The 23,186-nt window shown below is 43.0% G+C and overlaps 3 protein-coding genes across 5 annotated transcripts; all 3 read right to left on the bottom strand.

Moving 5' to 3' along the window:
* Positions 1-2,183: 2,183 nt before the first annotated feature.
* Positions 2,184-2,892, bottom strand: LOC118671129 (keratin-associated protein 2-3-like). The gene has a single exon (XM_036338859.1). It carries the CDS (start codon positions 2,885-2,887, stop codon positions 2,468-2,470), a length of 420 nt encoding a protein of 139 aa, XP_036194752.1. The 5' UTR covers positions 2,888-2,892; the 3' UTR covers positions 2,184-2,467.
* A 5,694-nt stretch (positions 2,893-8,586) lies between these two features.
* Positions 8,587-9,120, bottom strand: LOC118672346 (keratin-associated protein 4-6-like). The gene has a single exon (XM_036341982.1). The coding sequence runs from the start codon at positions 9,118-9,120 to the stop codon at positions 8,587-8,589; it is 534 nt and encodes a 177-aa protein (XP_036197875.1).
* A 2,931-nt stretch (positions 9,121-12,051) lies between these two features.
* LOC118672345 (keratin-associated protein 4-11-like) lies at positions 12,052-20,570 on the bottom strand. 3 transcript variants are annotated; one of them, XM_036341979.1, is made up of 3 exons: positions 20,465-20,570; positions 20,114-20,284; positions 12,052-12,554 (listed from the first exon to the last, which is right to left on the bottom strand). In XM_036341979.1, the coding sequence occupies exons 1-3, from the start codon at positions 20,568-20,570 to the stop codon at positions 12,052-12,054; spliced, it is 780 nt and encodes a 259-aa protein (XP_036197872.1). The 3 variants fall into 3 exon arrangements, with proteins under 3 accessions (XP_036197872.1, XP_036197874.1, XP_036197873.1); XM_036341980.1 differs by lacking the exon at positions 12,052-12,554 and having other exon boundaries at positions 19,896-20,374; XM_036341981.1 differs by lacking the exons at positions 20,114-20,284; positions 20,465-20,570 and having other exon boundaries at positions 12,052-12,600.
* Between the last annotated feature and the right edge of the window lie 2,616 nt (positions 20,571-23,186).

Raw genomic sequence — 23,186 nt, 5'->3', positions numbered from 1 at the left:
CACTTTTAAAATTATGAAAACAGAATATGCATTCCCTGTCCTCCAAAGTGATCTTTAAAATATCCTCCAATCATAAGCGTTAGAAATGGGGATGGGAAAGATTAACGGGAAGGGATGGGAGGAGGATGGGGAAGACAAAGAAGGATTCAGATCCTTCCTCCACCACCAAGCAGTTGTGTGACTTAGAGCAAGTGCTTACACCCTGCTAGCCCCCGTTTCCTCATCTGTGAAATGGCAAGAATTCACAGGCCAGGTTTATCATAGAATCTACACAAACGTGAAAGACGGAAGAGATGGCTATCATTCATTGAGAAAAGAAAATACTTTAATTGGAAAAGACAGAAAACTCTAGATGATCAGGGAATTGGTAGGATTCATTTCTGGAATTTAAGGAAGAAATATATCTTCTAAGTGGCTTAGATATTCATCTGCTAAAGCCAGGGAAAATGAAACCAGGTCATCTTTTGGCGTCTCTTATAGCTTGGGGTTGTTTGATTCCTTTGGGTGCCTCAGGGTGAGAGGAAAGTCTGTCTGATGCATATATTTTCCCCCGGCTCGTTTTTGCTCCCGATGCTAAACCCCTATTTGCGAATCCTGTAATTTAGGACTCTTTCCTGTGGACTTGTAGGACATCTTTTAAAGAGCCCTTTCATTACAAGACAGTCTCGATCTGATGATGAAGTTTTTGGCCTTCTCTATTATATTTATTAGGAAATTTATTTCTGCCAGTGGATGTGGACTATCCTGGAAAGAAAAAAGCCTTCCCTGAATACTTTCCCACTCTCCATGACATGATATATAATAAATATCACATATTTTGGCTCATATGATATAGTGATGCTCATATGTGCAACAAGGAATATAAATGAACTAGAGGCCTGGTGCACGAATTCATGCACCAGTGGGGTCCCTTGGCCTGGCCGGTGGGATCAGGCCGAAACTGGCTCTCCGACATTCCTCAAGGAGTTCTGGATTGCGAGAGGGCGCAGGCCAGGCCGAGGGACCCCACTGGTGCACAATCGAGGCCAGGGAGAGATGTGGGACGTTGGCCAGCCAAGGAGGGACCGTGGGAGGGCTCAAGGGCATTTCACTCAGTCCCAATCGGCCGGACCCCAGCAGCAAGCTAACCTACTGGTTGGAGCATCTGCCCCCTGGTGGTCAGTGCACGTCATTGCGAGCAGTTGAGTGGTCTTAGCATATCATTAGCATATTACTCTTTGATTGGTTGAAGGGCCTACCCGTCAACTGGACACTTAGCATATTAGGCTTTTATTATTTTTGACTTCCCCAGCAATCTACATTGATTAGCATTAATTTTCCTGTTTTGCAGATGAGGAAACCTGAGGGTGGGAAAAGTTAAGTTATGCCAATGCTGAAGTTTTTGCTTTAAGTAAATATCTACCTTTTAGAATTCTTGTCATAAAGACAATTCCCTTCTAATTTAGTTTGATTCAACAAAGAGATTCTATTCTAAACATTGAACGCAGTGCTGGGAGCCAGAATGAATTAACTGTTTTTTTTCTTGGAGGAAGAGAAGTAGATAATCTCAATGCAATGCCTTATGGGGAGGGAGATAAGCATGGGATCACAGGATGCTATTGGCATATGTTAGGGCACCTAACCTAGCATGCTGTGTGTGTGTTTGTGTGTGTGTGTGTGTGTGTGTGTGTGTGTGTGTGTGTGTGTATGTGGTAGAGGGGTTAAGAGAAGACTGAGTTGAACTTGGAAATGGATCATAGTTAGGTAAGTGAAGAAGGTGGAGGGGAGAGGAAGGTGAAAAATGAAAGAACATGATAAAAGCAAAGACAAATGGAACAGCATGGCATGTGTCAGTTACTGTGAGAAATTTAGTGTTGCTTAGTGAAATTTAGTGAGGAGTGTTAAGACATGAACCTTGAGACAGGGACAAAGGACAGGCTTGGAGGGCCTGGTGTGCATAGATTTCCTACCCACGTGAGCAGCCTGAGGCCCGCCTGGCTGTCCTGTACCACTGCTCAAGAGTCATACCAGGACCCCTAGCACCTCTCTTTCCCTCTCCTGTCTGTCTCTTTTTCCTTTTTCCTCTTCACTCTCCTTCCTGTTCCTCATCTGCTCATCTGTGTACACTAATAAATGAATCAGGTAGCCGTGAGGTTTACAGGAAAAATTAGTTTATTGAAAACAAGTGAGCAGCACATTACAGATGATGCTGGGAGGCTTTGAGCAGCCTCCAGAGTTCAGGATGGGTTTGCCAAGTCCACTACAGGGACTTGTAAAGGTGGGCTTGCCATCCATGGTGACTTCTGCTGATGGGGACACTGGGAATTTGGCTGAGAGTGGAGATAGAGATCTCCTCATGTGTCCAAATGGTAGGATATAAAAATGACGATTGTCACTTTATGGAAAAATCTGTTTTTCTTTCAATTTGATTAAAATGCAGAATAGGTGCTTAGGCTTCAGTGAATTGATCTGTGGGGACCATAGAGTTTCAGCAGCAGCAGGAGGGGCAGGTCCTGCAGGTGGTGCGGCAGGGGGCAGGCTGGCAGCAGGGGGGCCGGCAGCAGGGCGCCTGCACACAGATGGGCTGGCAGCAGGTGGAGGCCCAGCAGCAGGGGCGGCAGACAATAGCCGTGCAGGATGTGGGGCAGCAGGCGATGGGGCGACAGCAGCCCTCCTGCAGGCCACAGGGGTCACAGCAGATGGGGCGGCGGCAGGGCTCACAGATGGGGCGTGTGCAGCGGGTCACACAGGTCACGGGGCGGCACACGGTGGTCTGGCAGCAGCAGGGGCGGCAGCAGCAGGGGTCTCGGCAGCAGCAGGGCTGGCAGCAGCAGGGCTGGCAGCAGCAGGGCTGGCAGCAGCCTCCCCCACAGCTGGAGCAGGAGGAGCCACAGCAGGAGCCGGTCATGTTGGTGTCTGGGGCTGGGCTGGGTTGAACTGGTGAGAGGAGTTGGGTGTTCTCAGGTGTGAATGTCTTCCTCCCCTGCGGGGTCCTTTATATACCCTGGTCTGGTGCTGATGACCCCCAGGCCACAGGGTCACGTGCTGGTTAATTTCCTGGCCAATTAAGTGAGGATTTAGCATTGACTAATGGAGCTTTTGGTTATCCTCGCCTCATACCTGTACATGCACCCATACCACAAATGTTTTTCCTTTTTCTGTATTGTTTATTCTCACCAAATCTTGAAATTGGATTCGACTCTGATGAATTTCCTTGTGAATATTTCTAAATGAAAGAGAAAAGAATGTGTTTTCTAAACCAGTATAGTTTCTAATCACTCTGCCCTGTGGCCCTAAAGTTAGTATTTTATTCATGGACTTCAAAGAGACTCATAATTACTCCCCAAACAGTGACTTGCCTCCTCTACATGCATGCACGTGACAGTACCAGGTTAATAGCAGCACCCCAGTGCCTACCGACAGTCATCTGCTTCCCAGATGTCTCTTCCCACCACTCACTGAAAGGCAGGTTTTCTCAGGAGGAGGGACCACATGGCACCCTGGATCTCTGCCACCCTGGTTCAGTAACTCCTCCCACCCCTGGGCTGTCCTACCTGTTGTCCTCCACATTCACCTGGAATGCCATTCTCATCCTTCCAACCCCAAATCAACATCTACCTTCATTGCAAAACCCTCACCGAGGATCTGCTGCAGTTTGTGTGTTTGTCATTTATTTGGGATTACTCATTGCATGTGTGCAATCCAGGAAGGGACTGGAGGTTGTGTAGGCCTATCCCCTCATTAAGAAGGGGTTATGGTCACACAGTGAGGTCCGGGATCCAGGTCTTCTCATTCCTCAGAGAGCATCCTCCATGAGATTTATGTTGACCAGGCTCCACCTGAGTCTTGGGATGGAAGAGAGACCGACTCAAGCCTTGAAGTAAGTAGTGTCATTAAAAGTGATAAGGGAAGATTATTAGGGAAATGCTTTACCCCATGACAGCTAGTCAGACCTGTGCATGAGCACAGAGGTTTCTCTCTGGGGATCAGCAGAGCTGGACTGTGGGGTACGGGGTGGGGGCCGCTTCTTTTCTGCACGTCAGTCTCAAAGTGTAGTCTGGTTTCCCTTGGGAACTCTATCTTACCTTTATAATGAGTGCCATAAATTTACTTCTTACCAGTGAAGTAGATCAACACTTTTATTTGGATTTGAATTAAAAAAAAAAGAAAGAAAGAAATCTGTCCAGTCAATCCCATTGACTCTAAGTGAAAAAAGGAGGGCCAAGAGCTTGCAGACCACCAAGCCAATGCTTTTTAATAGTCGTTTGTCCTAAAATTACCTTCTCTGCTTCGAGGGGAAGGCTTTTTGTTCTTGTCATGGGTAATTGGTTCTATTTTTGCTTTGATGATATTCTGGAAGATATAGATGTGAATTATACCAAGTTCATTCACTGTATTCCTTATGCCAAGATTTTCTCTTGGCTTCTTTATAACATTAGTTGATTTTTTTTTTTTTACTGTATAGATTAAATAATTCTCTGAGATAATGTGGCTAGAATTACATGCAATATTCTAGGCAAAGTCATATTATAATCTGGTATGAGGATAATATTTTCTGATTTGTTTACAAATAGCCTTTTTATTTAAGACCAACATTCTATGGCCATTTTTGGCCTCAGCCAAAACAGTCCTTTGAACTGATATCATATAGCATAATTTTATAAGGTATTTTCTTTTATTTTCTAACCAGGCTCTTACTGGAAGCTTACACCCATTTTCCTCTAAGTACAGTTTATGTTTTGTTTGCTGATATTGGATGTCAGCTTCCATTTTTCTTCCCACTGTGTAAGAACTTTAAGTTATGATTAGGGAGTATTTGGTATGTTCCAGGGCAGGGGTCCTCAAACTTTTTAAACAGGGGGCCAGTTCACTGTCCCTCAGACCGTTGGAGGGCCAGACTACAGTTTAAAAAAAAAACTATGAACAAATTCCTATGCACACTGCACATATCTTATTTTGAAGTAAAAAAACAAAACAGGAACAAATACAATATTTGTATTTGCATGTGGCCCGCGGGCCGTAGTTTGAGGACCCCTGTTCCAGGGACTGTGGTAGGTATCCTTACCTATCTTATCAATCATCATAACAATCGAGTTAGATATTATTACCTTCACTTTATAGATGAAGAATCTGAAACTTATAGAGGTTAACTAATTTGCCCAAAGTTACACAGCTCAAAGTCTGGATTCAGCTTAAGCATGGACAACTCTTAAGCCTGTGTTTTAACAAATATGCTTGCAAAAATGCATGGGATTGCCCTTCAGTATAACATAGTATTTCACTTTGTATTATTCATAAAAATGTAATTTTATCTATAAGCCCAGAAATTTATTAACCCATGTTCTTCAGAAAGTTTATTAAAATAAAACCAACCCTGGCACAAACACTTGGGCACTCCTTTATTTTTATCTTCTTTATAGAAAACTATCTGCTTAATCTTTTCATACTGATTGATTATTAAGCTAGTTTCTCATTGCCACCACAGTTGCATTAGTCAGCTGTTGCTGCATAACAAGCAACCACAAACTCTCAGAGTATACACTAACAAGTATTTATTTCTTAGTCACGTGTCTGCAAGTCAGTTGGGTTTTGGCTGTTTAAGGCTGGCCTTGCCTTTTGGCTATGGGTTGGTTTTGAACTTTTTTCCAAATTAGAGTTGCCAGATTTAGCAAATAAAAGTACAGGTAACTCAGTTAAATTCCGTTTTTAAATAAACCACAAATACTTTTTTAGTAACAGACATGTAAGTAGTCATTGTTTATCTGAAATTCCACTTCTGTGAGCTGCGTCCTGTATTTTCACTGACAACCCTACCTCTGACAGCACCAGCACCAGGAAGCAATCCCAGTCATGCCAATATATTTCAGGTCTTTGCTTGGGTCATGTCCTCTAACATCCCATTGGCCAAAGCACGTGACTTGGTGAAGTTCAAACCATGGGGTAGGGGGTGGGAGGGGCTTCCACTCCTTCCAGGGGGTGTGAGGGGAAAAGAGTAAATATTAATGAGGAACGATATCACCTACCAGCGCAGCGAATTAGTTAACTTCATAATCTTTGTTGTGGAGGTTGGATACAGCCTCCTAGAAAATCAAGTTAGATTATGTTGACTAGGTCTCCATTTACGAGGTAACTTATATTCATTGTCTTCTTCTTTCTGGTCAGCCAAGAAATGTCGTTGATTAAACAAAGACTGCCTGATTTCTCTATAAGAAATTCATGTTGTCAGCCTCCTGTTAGTTTATGTTTGATTAGATGTCCAAAAGAGAAACACCAATTTTATGAAAATGTCTTTTGAGTTAATCAAATATTTAATTAGAAATTATATTTCATTGCCTAATGTAAGTACCACTTATTCCAGTGACTAACAGGTGAAATTTTCTTTTGGGAAAAATTAATGAAGGACTTCAGTAACACAGATACTAATCAAGTATGAAATCCTCTTCTGAAAACCTATATATGGAGATTCTGGATATAAGTTTTAAAGTAATAAATTTCTGAGCTTAAAGGAAAGAAAATGAAAATCCCCAGGTGCCAGAATGAAGAAGGAACTTAAGATCAGACTGTTCCATCTGGGATCTGGTGCTGCAATTTTCTTAGGATATGAACTAATGACTCCGGGCCAGGGTTTTAACTTCCTCCCGGGGCCAAAAGCCTTTTCTTGGGGACCATTTAAACCTGAGACTCTGGAGGGATCTCTCATCTGACATAGGAGAACTGGATAATCTCAATAAGAGAAGCCCAGTTCATCTTGTTCTTTGGTGAATGTCAATTGAAGAAATAACAATTCTATATTCAGAATTGAAAGCTTACAATTTAAGTGAGTTTGGATTCCAGTTTTAGACTTCTCTGTGGTGTGGGAATCCCAAGCTGAGGAAATTATTTGTCTCAGGCCAGAGAAACCCCTGGGTCTCCCAGCAGTAGCAAACTCAAACCATCATGAGGATGGAGGTCCATTTCCCTGCGTGATACGTCATTTTTTTTTTTATCATGAGTTAATCTTCAGGAATTGTTTGTATTATAAGAATTTCATTTTCCTTGGATGTGGAAGTGCCCTTGTGCTTTCATTTTTTATAAATCAACCAATTATCAGTCTTACATCTGAATAGTGCGACTTCTGCTCTTCTTAGTTTGTTTGGTGTTATGGTGACAACTCTGACTTTTCTCTACTTCTTCATCCATGTGATTGCCTACCCTCTCCCCCCCGAACCTCTGTGGTTCATTTGGATGACAGTGAAATAGTGGCTCCCCAAGCCTTTGCATGGCATTCCTTGGTCAGATCACTTGGTTGGGGGAGGAGATGGAGGACACTGGACAATAATTATTCCTTTAACCCAAAGTAAAGATCATCTTTGGCAGGTGACCCGATTGTAGTATGTCTTCCTAAATTAAAGAGATGTTCTGAATTTTCTGTCTTTTGAGAATCACAACTCTACCTCTGTGTCTCTTTTAGCTTCTACTGCAAAATTTCAATAGTCTTAATTTGTTTATAAAAAAGAAGCAAAAAAGATGGTACTATCTGCCTCTTGACATTTTTACTTTTTTTTTTTTTTTAACCATATCATATCTCGGGTGTGTAGGGGCTATACCGTCTCTGTCATTACAATGAGTTGATAAGAAATTCTCCCAACCCAGGAGTAGCTGATGTCAGCTGGGGTTGTTTTGCAATCTGGAAGTTTTCATTTTCCCTATTTCTTTGTCTTACATATAAAGAGCTGTCATTACCTGTAGCCCCATCTCTGCCAATAATTGTAGCTAAAATTTGCTGATTGTAATGCATACACACGAGGATCCAACATTCCTGCATAAACGCTTTTACTTCGCATTCAGATGGATGTAAGATAGGGAGAAAGGGGTCCTCAGGACTGACATTGACTTGGCGGAACTTCCCCACACGGGCCAGCAGTGTCTTGTAGCTCTTTCCGCCAGGAGTTAGATTCTCTTCTCTACTCTTTGCGTCTGGTGTGGCCTTGTGTAATCCATCATTACACAACATGGTGGGTGAGTTGTGTAAGTTCTGGAATTTAAGCCTCAAGAACGCTTGAAACTAAAAAAGTGATTTCAACATGGGTTGTTCTTTCCATATCTGCCTAGTTACTGAGTAAAATGATCATAAAAACAATAGGGAACAATGCCAATGACTTCTTATGTGCAAAAAAAGTTTATTAGAAAGCAGAGAAACAACAAAACACGAGAAATTCACTCTAGGAGAATATACAGGGTATAAATGGACCCCAGGCCTGAGAGTGTCAAATCAGTGTCACTCAGGGGTTGCAGATGAGGCCCGCCTTGCTGGAAGGATAATTTAGAGCCCCCAAAGGAAGATAAGAACGAGACATTTGGAGGATTGGGATAATTTCCTATCTGGTGGATTACAAATTAATACAGAGTTGGTCCAAATCTAAAGGAAATGATAGCAAGGGAGAGAGTTGTAAATGAACCAGAATGTGCTCACAAAGGCATTGGGGCGGTGGTGAGCTCATTGGATCTGAAACCCAGCCCAGTGGGTGACATCAGCCAGATCCCATGTGTCCTAAGGGGCCATCACAAGAAGCGTATACATCTGTGCAGACAGAAGTACATGGAGATGACGGTTACAGAGAAGGGGGCTCAGCAGTCAGGGATGGCACAGCACATGGGGCGGGGGCAGGTGGAGATGACACAGGTGGGGCGATAGCAATTGGTGGGGCAGGAGACCTGGCCACAGACTGGGCGGAGGCAGCAGCAGGGGCAGCAGCAGGGCCGGCAGCAGCTGGAGCCACAGCAGCTGGAGCCACAGCAAGAGGGGCGGCAGCAACTGGAGATGCAACAGGAAGGACGACAGCAGCTGGAGCCACAGCAGCTGGAGCCACAGCAAGAGGGGCGGCAGCAACTGGAGATGCAACAGGAAGGACGACAGCAGCTGGAGCCACAGCAGCTGGAGCCACAGCAAGAGGGGCGGCAGCAGCCGGAGATGCAACAGGAAGGACGACAGCAGCTGGAGCCACAGCAGCTAGAACCACAGCAGGAGGGGCGGCAGCAGCTAGAAATGCAGCAGCTGGGGCAGCAGCAGCAGGAACCACAGCAGCTGGGGCGGCAGCAGGTGGTCTGGCAGCAGCCTCGGCCACAGCCCTGGTCAGAGCAGACGGAGCCACAACAGGACATGGTGTTGGAGGGTGGAGGTTCTGGGTGAGTTTCCGGGAGAGTGAGGTTCGTGTGTTTGGGGGTCTCCTTGGCCCACACCTCCTTTTATACCCTGCTGAAGAGCTGCTCTCACTATGGCATTATTTCCTTATTTTTATTTACCCCACTAGAAAGCCTAATTATTTAATTGCATAATTGTGTGTTTCTGGTGAAGTACTAAAAAAATGGAAGAAACAGCACATTTCCCTTTTCTGGTAAGTTTCTGCGTTGCAATTAGAAGACTTGTCACATTTTTTTCTTAATGGGTGTCACCGATGTTTCTGACAGATGCAGTGACTTGTCACATGACTCTGACATTTTGTTTATGAATGGGACATTTCCTCCTATCTGTACTGCTCCATGAAAATCATGGAGAATGGTTCTTAAAATGCTAATCTATCTTTTGTCGGCAAAGATGAGGGGAACGCGTGCTGGTCAGGGGAATAACAATCTATGAGGAGGATAGCTGATCCTGTGTGGGCATCTTGAAGGGTCAGGGAAATAGCTGGACCCCAAGGAAGTTTCAAATTCTGTGTCAGACTTTATTTTACTGTTTCAAGCTGAGGTACTTAGCATTGGGTCTGTTGTATGGTTTTCACGATAGGCCTTAACGTTGGGCAATTTTTTATTTATCTTTTAATTGTTAAACCTTCCAAGTGGATATTTTATTACAGAAGCATTTGTTATATAAACAGTATTTGCAATTATCAGGCCTTCAGTACCATGTTTCCATGACAAAACCGAGGCTGTCTTACTCTGGGCACATCATGAGAAGCCAGGCTTCTTTGGAAAAGACAGAAATGCTGGGGAAATAGAAGGCATCGGGGAAAGAGGACGAGAATATGAGATGGATTGACTCCATAAAAGTCTATAGGAGCTGAGCAGGCCTGTTGAGGACAGGACCCTGTGGACGTCGCTCATTCATAGGGTCGCCGGGGGTCAGAGCTGGCTCAACAGCATGGAATGCACACACACATCCAAGACATTCTGTTGGGTACGATGGGGGCATGATCTTTCCTGTAATCTTTCCCTCATAATCTTTCCTGTATAAGAAGAAGACATGTATGGGGAACAGAGTTTGGCATCAATTAAAATAATGGGACTTAATTAAGTAATTAAAATAAAAATACAGTATCTGGGTAAGTAAAGGTGGAGGGAATATTAACATCTCTCATTTGTGAAGTATTCACTCTGTACCAGGCATGCTGAATATCTAATATTTGTTTTTAATCTTTAATACAACCATATAAAGCAGCAGTCAGCAACCGGTGGTCCGCGGGCCACTGATGGTCTGTCAGGTCCGAAAGGTTGGCGACCGCTGATATAAAGTACTGTGTAGTCATGTTACTCTCTTAGTGGAATAGGCAAAAGAAACACAGAGAAAGTACGAGAAAAAAAACTTGTGTAAGCCCAGCCGGCGTGGCTCAGTGGTTGAGCGTCAACCTATGAACCAAGAGGTCACGGTTCCCGGTCAGAGTATATGCCTGGGTTACGGACTCAGTCCCCAGTGGGGAGCATGCAGGAGGCAGCTGGTCAATGATTCTCTCTCATCACTGATGTTTCTATCTCTCTCTCCCTCTCCCTCCCTCTCTGAATTCAATTAAAAAAACAAAACACAAAACTCTGTAAGATTAAACAGAAAGTAAGCTTGTCTTAATCTCAGGGCAGCTGAGGAAGGTGCCAAGAGTAACACTTCCAAGCCTTTGCCGAAGCTGTCTCATCCTCCCGGAATGTTTCTTCTTTCTTGTCAGCTCTGCGGACTCCCATTCATCTGCCAGAAAGCCAGCGGACAGTGCCTCCTCCTCAGTGATACCCTTTCTGAAAAACTGCCCCATGCACATGTGATTGTTCCCTGCATTGTGCCCCTAATTTAGCGCTCTCTGTCAGTTTTTACTTCCGTCTCTCCGCCAGTTGCCATGCGGACGCCCTGATGATATGAGCGATAACGTTTACTTTGTCCCATCATGTTCCAAACAGGGCTGGGGCAGAGGACACTAGTGACCAATGTCTGTTGAGTAAACGAAGGCTTTTGATGGCATAGGAGCATGTAATGGTCCTGTTGAAATATGTAACTTTTGACTAATGGAGAAAAAAGGGAGAAATATTCCAAAGGGATCATAGTTACACTCAAGGAAAGTCACATTTATTTATTTATTATGTATTTTTTAGCTGCATTTTATGGTGAATAAAGAACCCCAAAAGATGGTTTTTTAAAAGATCATGTTTTATATTCAATCTTTGTAAAAGATTTGTTTTTAATTTTTAATACATTCAATCTTTGTAAAACTTTCTTATTATAGTCATGGGTGCACCATGACTTCAGTTGCATTTTCTCCCCTAAAGACCAGAAAACGATTAGTTGATTTGCCTAAGACTAAAAAGGTCTCTAGAGAAAACTGGTGACCAATGACATTTGACCTCTGTTGGAGGTTGACTAGTCTCTGCTGTCTGTCCAACAGGTACAGGCAAACTACAATTACCCAGGACCCACATATAAAACCTTTAAAAAAAGAGACTAAAATCACATTTAATTTTCAGTGCCCAGAACAAAGAGGTTTATTTCGGTATAAGAAAATCTTTGCAAAGGAGTACAAGAAAAAGGGTTCACTGGACTTCCACGTCAGAGGACTTAGAATCTGTGGCCCCACAAGTGATGGAGACAATCTTCAAATTCCTTAAGCACGAAGAATGGATGTCTTGGAGATAAAGGGAGAGCTGTTGGGGGAACTTAATTTATTAGAAGGTTCTGAATGAAGGAAGGAAGTTTGGACGGAAGTTAGGATGTAAACAGAGAATCAGTAGGGCTGGGGTTTGCTATGGGATCCAAGAGATCAGTTACACATTTTTTGAAAAACAGAGCCAGCATCTCTGGGGAGGGAGGCAAGGAGGAAGTGGTGTGTTTAAAGCAGAGATTCAGCAGTCAGGGATAGCACAGCACATGGGGCGGGGGCAGGTGGAGATGACACAGGTGGGGCGATAGCAGTTGGTGGGGCAGGAGACCTGGCCACAGACTGGGCGCAGGCAGCAGCAGGGGCAGCAGCAGGGCCGGCAGCAGCTGGAGCCACAGCAGCTGGAGCCACAGCAAGAGGGGCGGCAGCAGCTGGAGATGCAACAGGAGGGGCGGCAGCAGCTGGAGCCACAGCAGCTGGAGCCACAGCAGGAGGGGCGGCAGCAGCTGGAGCCACAGCAGCTGGAGCCACAGCAAGAGGGGCGGCAGCAGCTGGAGATGCAACAGGAGGGGCGGCAGCAGCTGGAGCCACAGCAGGAGGGGCGGCAGCAGCTGGAGATGCAGCAGGAGGGGCGGCAGCAGCTGGAGCCACAGCAGGAGGGGCGGCAGCAGCTAGAAATGCAGCAGCTGGGGCGGCAGCAGCAGGAACCACAGCAGCTGGGGCGGCAGCAGGTGGTCTGGCAGCAGCCTCGGCCACAGCCCTGGTCAGAGCAGACAGAGCCACAACAGGACATGGTGTTGGAGGGTGGAGGTTCTGGGTGAGTTTCCAGGAGAGTGAGGTTCTTGAGTGAGATCGCTCTTTGCCCTCTGTTGCTTTTATACCCTGCTGAGGGCTGCGGTGACCATGTGCAGGCCCCTTCTTGTTCTTGTTTATCCTCGTTGAAAATCAGTTAGTTTTAGTAAATTAGATAATTGTGTTTATCTGGTAAATGTTCCTATTTATAGGAACGGCACCATTTCCTTTTCCTGTAGTATAATGAGCTGTCCAGTTTGGTTAATGCAGGTGAATCAGCGCCCATATTTCTCTGTCCCATGTGTTTTCTCAAGTAGACCCATTACATGACACCACTTCATTGGATTTCGCAAGAGTAAATTTTTCATTTCTCTAGTTGACTCCAGAATAATATGTTGAGAATGGATTTATGGTGCTAAATCTCTGCCTTCAAAGAGTAAGTCATGTCAGGTACTGATAATAAAGTAGGTGGAAGACCCATCTTGGAAAGGGGGGGCAGTTACTTGTCTGCAATTAAGAATACTGTGATTTCTGTGCATTTCCTGGATTGTCAGTGGGGTATGAAGGATTGAAGCAAAGTTCCTATCTGTTTTTTCTTATTGAATCTATTTGAGTTAAAACAGTTTGAAAATATGGCACATCACCTCTCACCTGTTAGATTGTCAAAAATTCAAAATTTGACAACATTCTCTGATAGTGAGACTATGTAAAAACAGGCACGCTTCCACTTTCCTCAGGAAGATTGGACAATAGCCAGCAGCTCCAGGCCATATCCATCTTCAGTCCCAGGACCTGGTGCCTCATTGGAATTATGAAGCCCAGTTCAGTTGAGCGACATCAGCCCCACTCCATGTGCCCTAACGGTCCACACAAAAGGAGGGTCTGCATCTGTGAGGACAGAGGTAAATGGAGATGGTGGTTACAGAGCAAGAGGAGGCACAGCTCAGGGGGTGGGGCAGGTGGAGATGACACAGGTGGGGCGATAGCAAGTGGTGCAGCAGGAGACCTGGCCACAGACTGAGTGGAGGCAGCAGCAGGGGTAGCAGCAGGGGGGACAGCAGCTGGAGCCACAGCATGAGGAGCAGCAGCAGGTGAACACACAGCAGCTGGGGCGGCAGCAGGTGGTCCTGCAGCAGGTGCAGCCTTGGCCACAGCCCTGGTCAGAGCAGCCAGAGCCACACAGGAGCTGACCATGGTGTCAGAGGAGGAGGCTTTGGTATTGGTAGGAGTGTGAGCTGAGCGAATTTGAAGTCCCTCTGCTGTATGTCCTCTTTCATACTATGCCGAGGTGCTGTGTCCAGGTCCTGGACCATTTTCTAGTTTATTTTTCTAAATAAATATTAGTCTAAAATTAGAGCATCATGTTTTTCTGGTTAAAGATTTTTAAGATGAAGAAAAATACGATTTCTTTTTTCTGATGTGTTAAGATTTTCCAATCTGGTCTTTCTCAGCATCGTCTTTCCTACTTTCTCGTTGGTCAAGAAGGGCCATCACATGATTCAGTCACCTGTGATCTGTATATCATTCCATGATGCTGTTTGGATCAGTTATTCTCATTATGCCGAGATCTCTTTGATGTTAAAAGAGAGGCAGAATTACAGCAGGGAATAGAAAGAAGAAGGCTCACCTTTGTGAGCTACCTGTGTGCAATGAGGAAGACAGAACCTATCTGTGAGACATGGATGCTCATTAGATAGTGGACTCTCTGGCTGCCCCAAAATATGTACCAAGTACTACTTCCTGCATTCAATTGGAAATGGTTGCCAATGACTCATTGTTTTAAATATTAAAAGATACTCTCACTCAATATGGAGCAGTGTAAGCACCAAAATGAATAATGGCAGTAATGGATTTTAACTCGTTAAATAAAATCAAATCTATGGCTTCATAGTGAGACTAATTAAATAAAAATATTTTTAAAAGGAAGATGAGACAACTATCTATGACAGTAGAATATCAACTAATAAATGTAGAAGAATAAAAACAGAGTTACCAAATCATCATTTACAACCCTCATAATAAAGCTTGATTCCAATAAATATTATCAATGGATGCTATAACTGTTGGGTAAAAGTTTGACAGGTAATAGGCTATTTGCACACTTTCAAAATAGTTCTCCACCGATTATTAATTTCAAAGGAAGACATATGAGCTGTACTGTGGAGAAACTTGAGAGCATAACCTTCACCACGGGATCAACGTTAGCATTGTTAATATGGCACAAACTGACGGTGTCATTTAGATGTTAGACATATGTTAGGTAATAGTAAGGTATCAACATTTAATTTGCTAACTGTACTGTCGTTATGCAAGAAAATGTTCTTAGTCTTAGGATATAAATCTATCTGTATCTAAGCAGATCATTATCCATCTACTTACCTGCCTACTCATCTCTCTCTATAGGAGAGAAACAAAATGTGGCAAAAGGTTGAATCAGGGTAAAGTCTAATGGTATAAAACAGTTATTTGGCACAGCTCTGTATATTTGAAAAATTTCAAAAATAAAAAGTTAAAAAATATCAAAGGGGATTGGGATTGAAAATCGTTTTTTCTGCAGTATTAGTGTATTAAAAATAAATACTCTGTGTCTTTGGGGGGGAAATACAAAAGTATTTGATACAGTTTACTTTTTAGTAGCCTCTACTCCAAGATCTCTTTTTTATATAAGGTGTCCCAAAATTCACGCAAGAAGTAATTTTGGTAGAAAATACAGGTTTATAATTAAAAATTGTACATTTTTATTGATTCATAAAGTATACAATTTAGGGTTATGTATAAATAGCACATCGGGTAAATGGCCTCCACGGCTTTGCTGGCACATATGCAAAGCCGTGGTCTTCATTGGTCTTCATTGTCCCTGCTCCTGGGCCATAATTGGTACTTGGTAATGCTTATCAAATTGAAGGGATTGAAATCAAAGGGCAACAGATATTAGAATCTGATTCATTAAACCAAGTAAAATTAGGTTTTTATTTTTTGTTGTTGTTGTTAATGCTCACACAAAATTCAAATCTTGCATGAATTTTGGGACACCCTATATTTCTAACCAATGCAGTAAACTTTCTTCTTCTTGGGTCCCTGATCATATAGGACTTCTGGCAGCGTGGCTGAATAAGCTGCTATGGACAGGTCTACTTTCTGGTACAAGCGAATAGAAGTACTTTAAAAATATTTTTAAAATATTTCAATTACATAGCTGAACTTAAAGAGAAGAAAGGTTCTCACTTTCCAGTTACAAAAAGGGAACTCAAACTGCAAACAGTAGCTGATGTCCTGTGGCCTTTGGAGGATTTGGATCTAGTTACAGGCTCTCAGAATTGGGGGCTGGTAGTCAAAACCCAGGATGATGCCGGAAATGCTACCTCAGGCTGTCACAAGGCCAGATTCAGAATAAAGTTTGCATTCTTCCCTTGTAAGTAAGATGGAGACAAGAAAAACTTAGTCCGCCCACAAGGGGTTGTAAGTGGTAATGAAGGCTCCCATGAACATCTCAACCACGGAAACGTCACCAAGCTTTCTGTTTTACACTATATGCATAGTGAGGAACCTCAAGGAGAAGAACTGACTATTGCAAAATAGCGAGTGTCCTTGGACTCATCAGAAACACAAGTAAAAATCACAGCACACAGCAATTACCCCCATAAAAGTACAACTTGAAAAAGCATTAACCACAGAACAGATAACCCTCTAAGAAAACACACAGAGACTGTATGCAATGTCCATAGGGGAGATGTTATGAAATACACAGAAAATAACCCACCATAAGTAGCACAGTAGATGCAGGAAAAGGAAGTATAACCTCCAAGAATTTAGATAATTGAAGATCTGAAGGAGACTATACTAACATTAGGGTTCAAAGAGGGTCTTGAATCTGTGGCTTGAAGTGTTTCAACGGTTTTGTCAAATTGCCCATCACTGTCTCTTCATTCAGAGCTTCTGCCCTGTTCTCTCTTCCTGGGACCCCGGCTTACACATAGCTCAGACCTTTCCCTTGTACTCCACTGTCTCGTGTTCTTGTCTGTACCTTTTACCTTTTTTCTCTCTGTACTTCAGTGTGGATATTTTCTGCTTCCAGTTTGCTCTTTCTCTCTTCTATTCTGTGTGACCTGCTCAACCTAATCTATTCCGTCTAATCATTTATTGAATTCTGAATTTCAGTTTTTGAGTTTTTGAGTTCTAGGATTTCCACTGGACTTTCATTTATCTTATTTATTTATTTTTACAGATTCCAATTCTCTGATGAAATTTATTATTTTTATCTATTATTTCAAACATATTAATCATAGTTACCCTAAATGTAGTTTTTAACACCTATATAAGTATCACCTTTGAATCTATTTTTATTATCTTTTCTTTGCCTTTTGCCCTGCTTTTAGTCATTTGGTCCTTTATGTTCTGGCAAATCTGGTAATTTTTCAAATTGAATGCCAGACATTGAACATGAAACACTTCAGAGGCTTAAGGTGATTTATCTTCCACCAGAAATGATTTCATTGACTTAGACCTTAGACGCTCAATCCTGCCTACATAGGTCAGTTTCCAATGCTTTAGAACAATTGTTTCTCAGTTTTCTCCAATTCTCATAGTTAGTTTCATTGAGCGATTTGTGTGATACTAGCTGCTTTGTCATAGCTGGACGTGGAATCCTGTCCTTTAACTTTTCTAGTGGCCGCTGTCTTTTGGACCCTGCATGCTACTAGTTGTCTTCTTACTTCTCTGGCTAGTCCTTTCGGGTTGCTGTCGCTCCATTTTCAATTTACAAATGTTGGTGTTTCTTGTAGTTCAGGTCAGATTCATCTTCTCTTCACTTAACTTCCTGTGACCCAGGGCACCCTCTACAGGCCCATGGCATTAGAAACCACGTTAGATTGTCATCTCCTCTCACAGCCTTTCAGAGGGCCTCCAGCAGTCCCTGCCTCCCCTGTGCTCATGTCCTTGTGTAATCCCCTCAACTTTAGTGCGAGCTGGATACCGTGACTCACTTCAAATGAATAAATGGAATAGAGAAGTAGGAAGAGTAAGTAATTTTCAAGATTAGGTTATTATCAGAAGATTGTGGCTTCCATCTTGGGTTTTCCTCCTATTGCTCTGGCTTTCTGAGATCCCTCTCACTCTGGGGGAAGCCAGCTGCCATGTTGTGTGAGCAGCCCACACGGGGAAGAACTGAATCCTCTTGCCAACAGCCGTGTGAGTGAGCTTGGAAATGGGTTTTCCTCTGTTCATATGAATGCAGGCCTGGCCGGAAACTTCCTGCAAGCTCATGAGAGACCCCAACATGCCACTGCTGAACTTCTCACCCTCCGGAAGTGTGTGAGATAACAAATGTTTGTTCTTTTAAACTGCTAAATTTTAACTGATGCTAAATGACTAATACACATACCAATTTCATACATGTGAAATGCTCCTAGATTTTCCATGAAGACAGATTATCTGCAAAAAATGTCCTTTTTGTTTGTTTGTTTTCTTTTCAATTTTTTTTCACTTCTTTACATCTTTCTGGGGAAAAATGTACTGATACAGTGATACAGCACCCCCCCCCCCCAACACACAGACACACATACACACACACACACACATACACAAAACAAACAACAACAACAAAAAAACCCACACACAACAACCAAAAAATGTTTATGCTGAAACCAACTGAAGGCACAACCAATTCTCATTTGCCATCTCTGGTCTATCAGAAGTTCTGTGCCTTAAGTGGGGTTTGAGAGTAATGCCCCTACACAAGTTAAATTTTTTTCTCATTATCTTTATTACACATGTGTAGAATTTATGGAAGTCAAGCATATTAATGATTCAACACCACTATATACTTATTAATCCTACAACTCCTAGAATATGCATTTCATACAAAGCTTTCTAAATATTTCTCCTACTTTCACTAGCATGTATTCCTCGGAAATTTATTTTTACCTTATTTTTCCTAGGATAGTGTTCATAGGAATTTGGGAATCTTCCAGGTTTACCTAAGAACCAAACTAGTCCATTAATTGGTTTCTTGTCAGTCCCCACATTCCCCATAGAATTTGTTACCTAAGTGCTCCAGGCCATTCCGTCAAATACACATCCCAGAAAAGCCAAGCAGATCGGAAAATATTAACATTTGAGTGTTTTCCATTTTCTGCTATCCCCCAACTTCTCAGGAAGGTTGTTTTTTTCCAAAAGAGAACTATTTTGTTGTTTAATGGGTGGAGCTGAAATTAGAGAAGCTGAGAATGTAATAAATTGTGTTACATGAGAGATGTGTAAGCCTTGAGGAGGACTCTCTGGTTTTCCAAGAAAAAGATACAAGGGTAAAATGATGGATGTGGGAGGGGAAAGGAGAAGGAGAGAGAGAGAGAGAGGGAAGGAGAACGAAGGCAACTAAGAGAGGAGTGGAAAGATATGCTCTTAAAAGTCTTTAAGAAAGGTTTGCTGTGGGATATAACCCCACACATTTTAAATAAAAATCTTTATTATTCTTTAATTCTTTTGGAGTCATCTATATATTGTTATTATTTCTGGACTTGTTTGTTTGCTTTTAATGTTAATACATGTTAGGGTTTTCCTGAAGGTGAGAACAAGAATTACAAAACCTAATTCAATTGTGTGTTGGATATAATTTCCCTGGAAATGAGGACAATCATTTCAATTTTTTTCACTTCTTTATATCTTTCTGGGGAAAAAATGTACTTATACAGCATCCCCCCCCAACACACACACACACACACACACACACACACACAAGACCCCCTCCCCCCAACAACCAAAAAATGTTTATGCTGAAACCAACTGAAGGTACAACCAATTCTCGTTTGCCATCTCTGGTCTATCAGGAGTTCTGTGCCTTCAGTGGCACAGAAGAGACACAAGACACAAGAACAATGTATTTCTAAGCCAGGAAAATAGAGCTTTATTCAGAAGCAACAATAAGATACTGAATCATCCCTCTTAAAGGAAATACAAGATAGGGCCCTCTAAGGTGTTCAGATCTGAGGTTGTGACATCAGTGGCCCTACAGGCCCTGCAGGAATTTCCATATTTTGGACAGGATGACCTGGAACCCAGAAATCAAAAGATCAGGTACAGAATGTGCATAAATATAATAATTGCTTATTATAAATGCCACCTAATTTCATACTCTGGATCCACATCAGAGAAAAGTCAGCTAAACAGAGAGTTTGGCCTGAGGCTAGGATATGGACACAGAGTTGAAGGGAATGGGCAGTCCTAAGGCATCTCTGAGGTGCACAGGGTCTGCTTCTTTGATGAGCAGGATGCAGGAGAGAGTGGGCTCAGGGAAGGTGCTCAGCAGTCAGGGATGGCACAGCACATGGGGCGGGGGCAGGTGGAGATGACACAGGTGGGGCGATAGCAATTGGTGGGGCAGGAGACCTGGCCACAGACTGGGCGGAGGCAGCAGCAGGGGCAGCAGCAGGGGCGGCAGCAGCTGGAGCCACAGCAGCTGGAGCCACAGCAAGAGGGGCGGCAGCAGCTGGAGATGCAACAGGAGGGACGACAACAGCTGGAGCCACAGCAGCTAGAACCACAGCAAGAGGGGCGGCAGCAGCTGGAGACGCAACAGGAGGGGCGGCAGCAGCTGGAGCCACAGCAGGAGGGGCGGCAGCAGCTGGAGCCACAGCAGGAGGGGCGGCAGCAGCTGGAGATGCAGCAGGAGGGGCGGCAGCAGCTAGAGCCACAGCAGCTGGAGCCACAGCAAGAGGGGCGGCAGCAGCTGGAGATGCAACAGGAGGGACGACAACAGCTGGAGCCACAGCAGCTGGAGCCACAGCAGGAGGGGCGGCAGCAGCTGGAGATGCAACAGGAAGGACGACAGCAGCTGGAGCCACAGCAGCTGGAGCCACAGCAGGAGGGGTGGCAGCAGCTAGAAATGCAGCAGCTGGGGCGGCAGCATGTCTCCTGACAGCAGCCTTGGCCACAGCCCTGGTCAGAGCAGACGGAGCCACAACAAGAGTTGACCATGGTGTCAGAGGATGGAGGTTCTGGGTGGGTTTTCAGGAGAGTGTGGTTCTTGAGTTTGGATGTCTTCTTAGCACATGCTTCCTTTTATACCCAGCCGAGGGACTTCTGTGACTATGAAAACACTATTTCCTTGTTTTTGTTTATGTGACTACAAATGCATTTAGTAAATTATATCATTGCATTTTTCTAGTAAAAACTTTCATTATATAGAACACAGTTATTTCCCTCTTATCAAGTTCCCCAGTGTTCCCACATGAATCACCTTTTGTGTTTTTCCCTTGTTTGCAGTGTCATAAGATTTCACTCCCTGGGTATCATGTGACACAGGTGGGCCACTATCTCTTGTCTGTTCCTCACCCTGACATAATTATGGCAGCGCTTCTGATGGGGCTAGGTTTTCTGGTGGAAAATTTTGTGTTTCGATCAGATGGAATGCTGATAGGAAAGAAGGAAGTAAGCTCATCTTTTTGAGTTTGAGAAATAAGGAAACTTATGATTCATTGTGTTTTCTGGGTGTCCATTGAGCTAATAAAATTACTAGGACATTCCAAGCTGTGTTATTTTTCATCACCCTGATGCACTTTGAAACAGTTAGCAGTGACTCAGTGTTTTTAAATAGCAAAGAGTCATCTGGTATTGATCACTTTTGATCTTCATAAATCTCCTCTCAGGTGGGGTAGAGTAATTGGGACAAAATTTTTTTATTGGCCTTTCAAAATATCATGGTATGTCATGGTTATGCTTTATGGACATTTTCTTAAAGTCTTTTTTAAACATGCTGACCTAAAAAATCTAGTAGTTTTTGTAGTATCACTTATATTTAAGATTTTCTTAGATAAATTAAGAAGAATATAAATGCCGTATTCATCATCATACATGCATGTACACAGAAATTGCATCCATAAATGGTTTTGTAACCAATGCCTATATGATTATAGTTATAATAAGAGGTCTTCTTCAGTGCCACAGGCATTCAGGAAAAAAACTAAATCGAGGAAAGAACAAATTACCCTCATGATATTCCCTCTTCCTGCAAAGTCTCTGTGAACTCAGCATTCTCTTAGTTATCTTTTATTGGGAAGTTCAAATGCCATCTTCCTCCATTGTCTTTCTTGGCCAATGCAGAGCAAAGTTCTTCCTTCATTGACCTTCTTTTGTGCTTTGTGTATGTGTGGGTTCTATAGCATTCTCTGCCAGAAATGTATGTATATAGCTAGCTCTCTCTAGAATGTCAACTCCATTAGGGCAGTATTTTACCCATCTTTTTATCCCGCAGGCTTGAAATAGAACACATTTTTGATAAAGGAGTTTTTTTTTTAGTAAGTGAAGAGTTTGTCTAGGTCATAAAAAATGACACACGGATGTTGAGAACATGTTATTTACATATATAGACAGAAAAAGGATTCAAAAGAGAAACAAATGAGAGTAGGCATAACTCTGGCTCGTGATGATGAGAGCGGTATGTCTAGAAGGTCTGTTTTAAGAAATAGTGAGAGATATGGTGAGGTTGCTAGAATGTGGGAAGGATTGTATGTAGCCTTGAATTCCACAAGAAATTGTGAGGATCTATGAAAGGCCTTTAGGCAAGAAGTAATATATTTATTATATGTGATTTATTTTAATTTTTTATCTGCCTTTAGAAATGCCCAAATACACTTGGATTTCTGGGGAGAGATGTTGCTTAAAAGTTTTAAGTGGGGCAGGGTGGGTGGTGTGTTCACAGCATCAGGTGATAAGATGAGTATAATTATTTCAAAGAAAGAATCAGAAAAGAATTGGGCCAAATTGAAAATGGAGATATAGGAGGGTTTTTCAGAAAAGTTATAAAAGATGCCTTAACTTAACTATTTACTTATATATTTTGTAACTAGCTGTGTGTACAATTTATGACACCCACTTCCTAAAAGCCCACAATTAAAAATTTTAAAGGATAAACGGTGCTCCAAATGTCCACCAACCAGATGCTCCCTGAGCAGCATTCTTCTGGGTTTTTCTTGAGGCTTTGTACTGATAACCAGGATGCAGAGCCAAGGTTTTTTTCCCCTCTGGGGTAATGTCTTATGAAGCCAAATTAAATTACAGACCAGAATATTGAAGCAAAAGTGTGGAAAATTTATTACAAGCAGATTCAGACCTCCCGCACGGGGAGGGGGCCCAATAATGGGTTTCCCATGAAGCTTTGTGGTCTAGTATATATTGGCTACAGTCCTGCTGTGTATCTATCCATGTCATCACCTGATTGATTCCCTCAAATATTCTTGCCCAGCAACAGACCTGAACTTTCCCTGTTTCTATGCGTCAGTTCAACTTATTGTTGCAGACCCTCCCTAGCTTCACACGTCTCCCGCTTTGAGTCCAGAAACATTTTATTTTTCTGCGTGGTTGGTTCCTGTGATTAGGCTTTGCTCACACTGCTGTCCGTGTCTGCCCCTGCCTATGTTCCACCTGCCTTTGTTTCCCACTGGACCCCTGCCCTGTCTGCCTGCGTGTCAAGCTAACCCTCTCACTCTCACTAACACCCTAACACTCAACTTACGTTGGGGTGAAGCCCATTTTATATCAACCTCTATATGGTTTGTTTCTTGACACCTTAGAACTTTCAAAAAATTTTTTAGA

The sequence above is a fragment of the Myotis myotis genome, unplaced genomic scaffold, assembly GCF_014108235.1.
Source record: "Myotis myotis isolate mMyoMyo1 unplaced genomic scaffold, mMyoMyo1.p scaffold_m19_p_17, whole genome shotgun sequence".
NCBI lineage: Eukaryota > Metazoa > Chordata > Mammalia > Chiroptera > Vespertilionidae > Myotis > Myotis myotis.
This window is presented reverse-complemented; position numbering and strand designations above follow the sequence as displayed.

Bases quoted from the DNA above. Each gene is read 5' to 3' on its own strand.
- LOC118671129 (XM_036338859.1), bottom strand. From the start codon at position 2,887: ATGACCGGCTCCTGCTGTGGCTCCTCCTGCTCCAGCTGTGGGGGAGGC.
- LOC118672346 (XM_036341982.1), bottom strand. From the start codon at position 9,120: ATGTCCTGTTGTGGCTCCGTCTGCTCTGACCAGGGCTGTGGCCGAGGC.
- LOC118672345 (XM_036341979.1), bottom strand. From the start codon at position 20,570: ATGGTCAACTCTTGTTGTGGCTCCGTCTGCTCTGACCAGGGCTGTGGC. The intron at 20,285-20,464 runs ACCCCTCCTGCT...CCAGCTGCTGTG, and splicing joins CTGCATTTCTAGCTGCTGCC to GCTCTAGCTGCTGCCGCCCC. The intron at 12,555-20,113 runs GCTGTTGTCGTC...GCTGTGGCCGAG, and splicing joins TTCTAGCTGCTGTGGCTCCA to GCTGCTGCCAGACCACCTGC.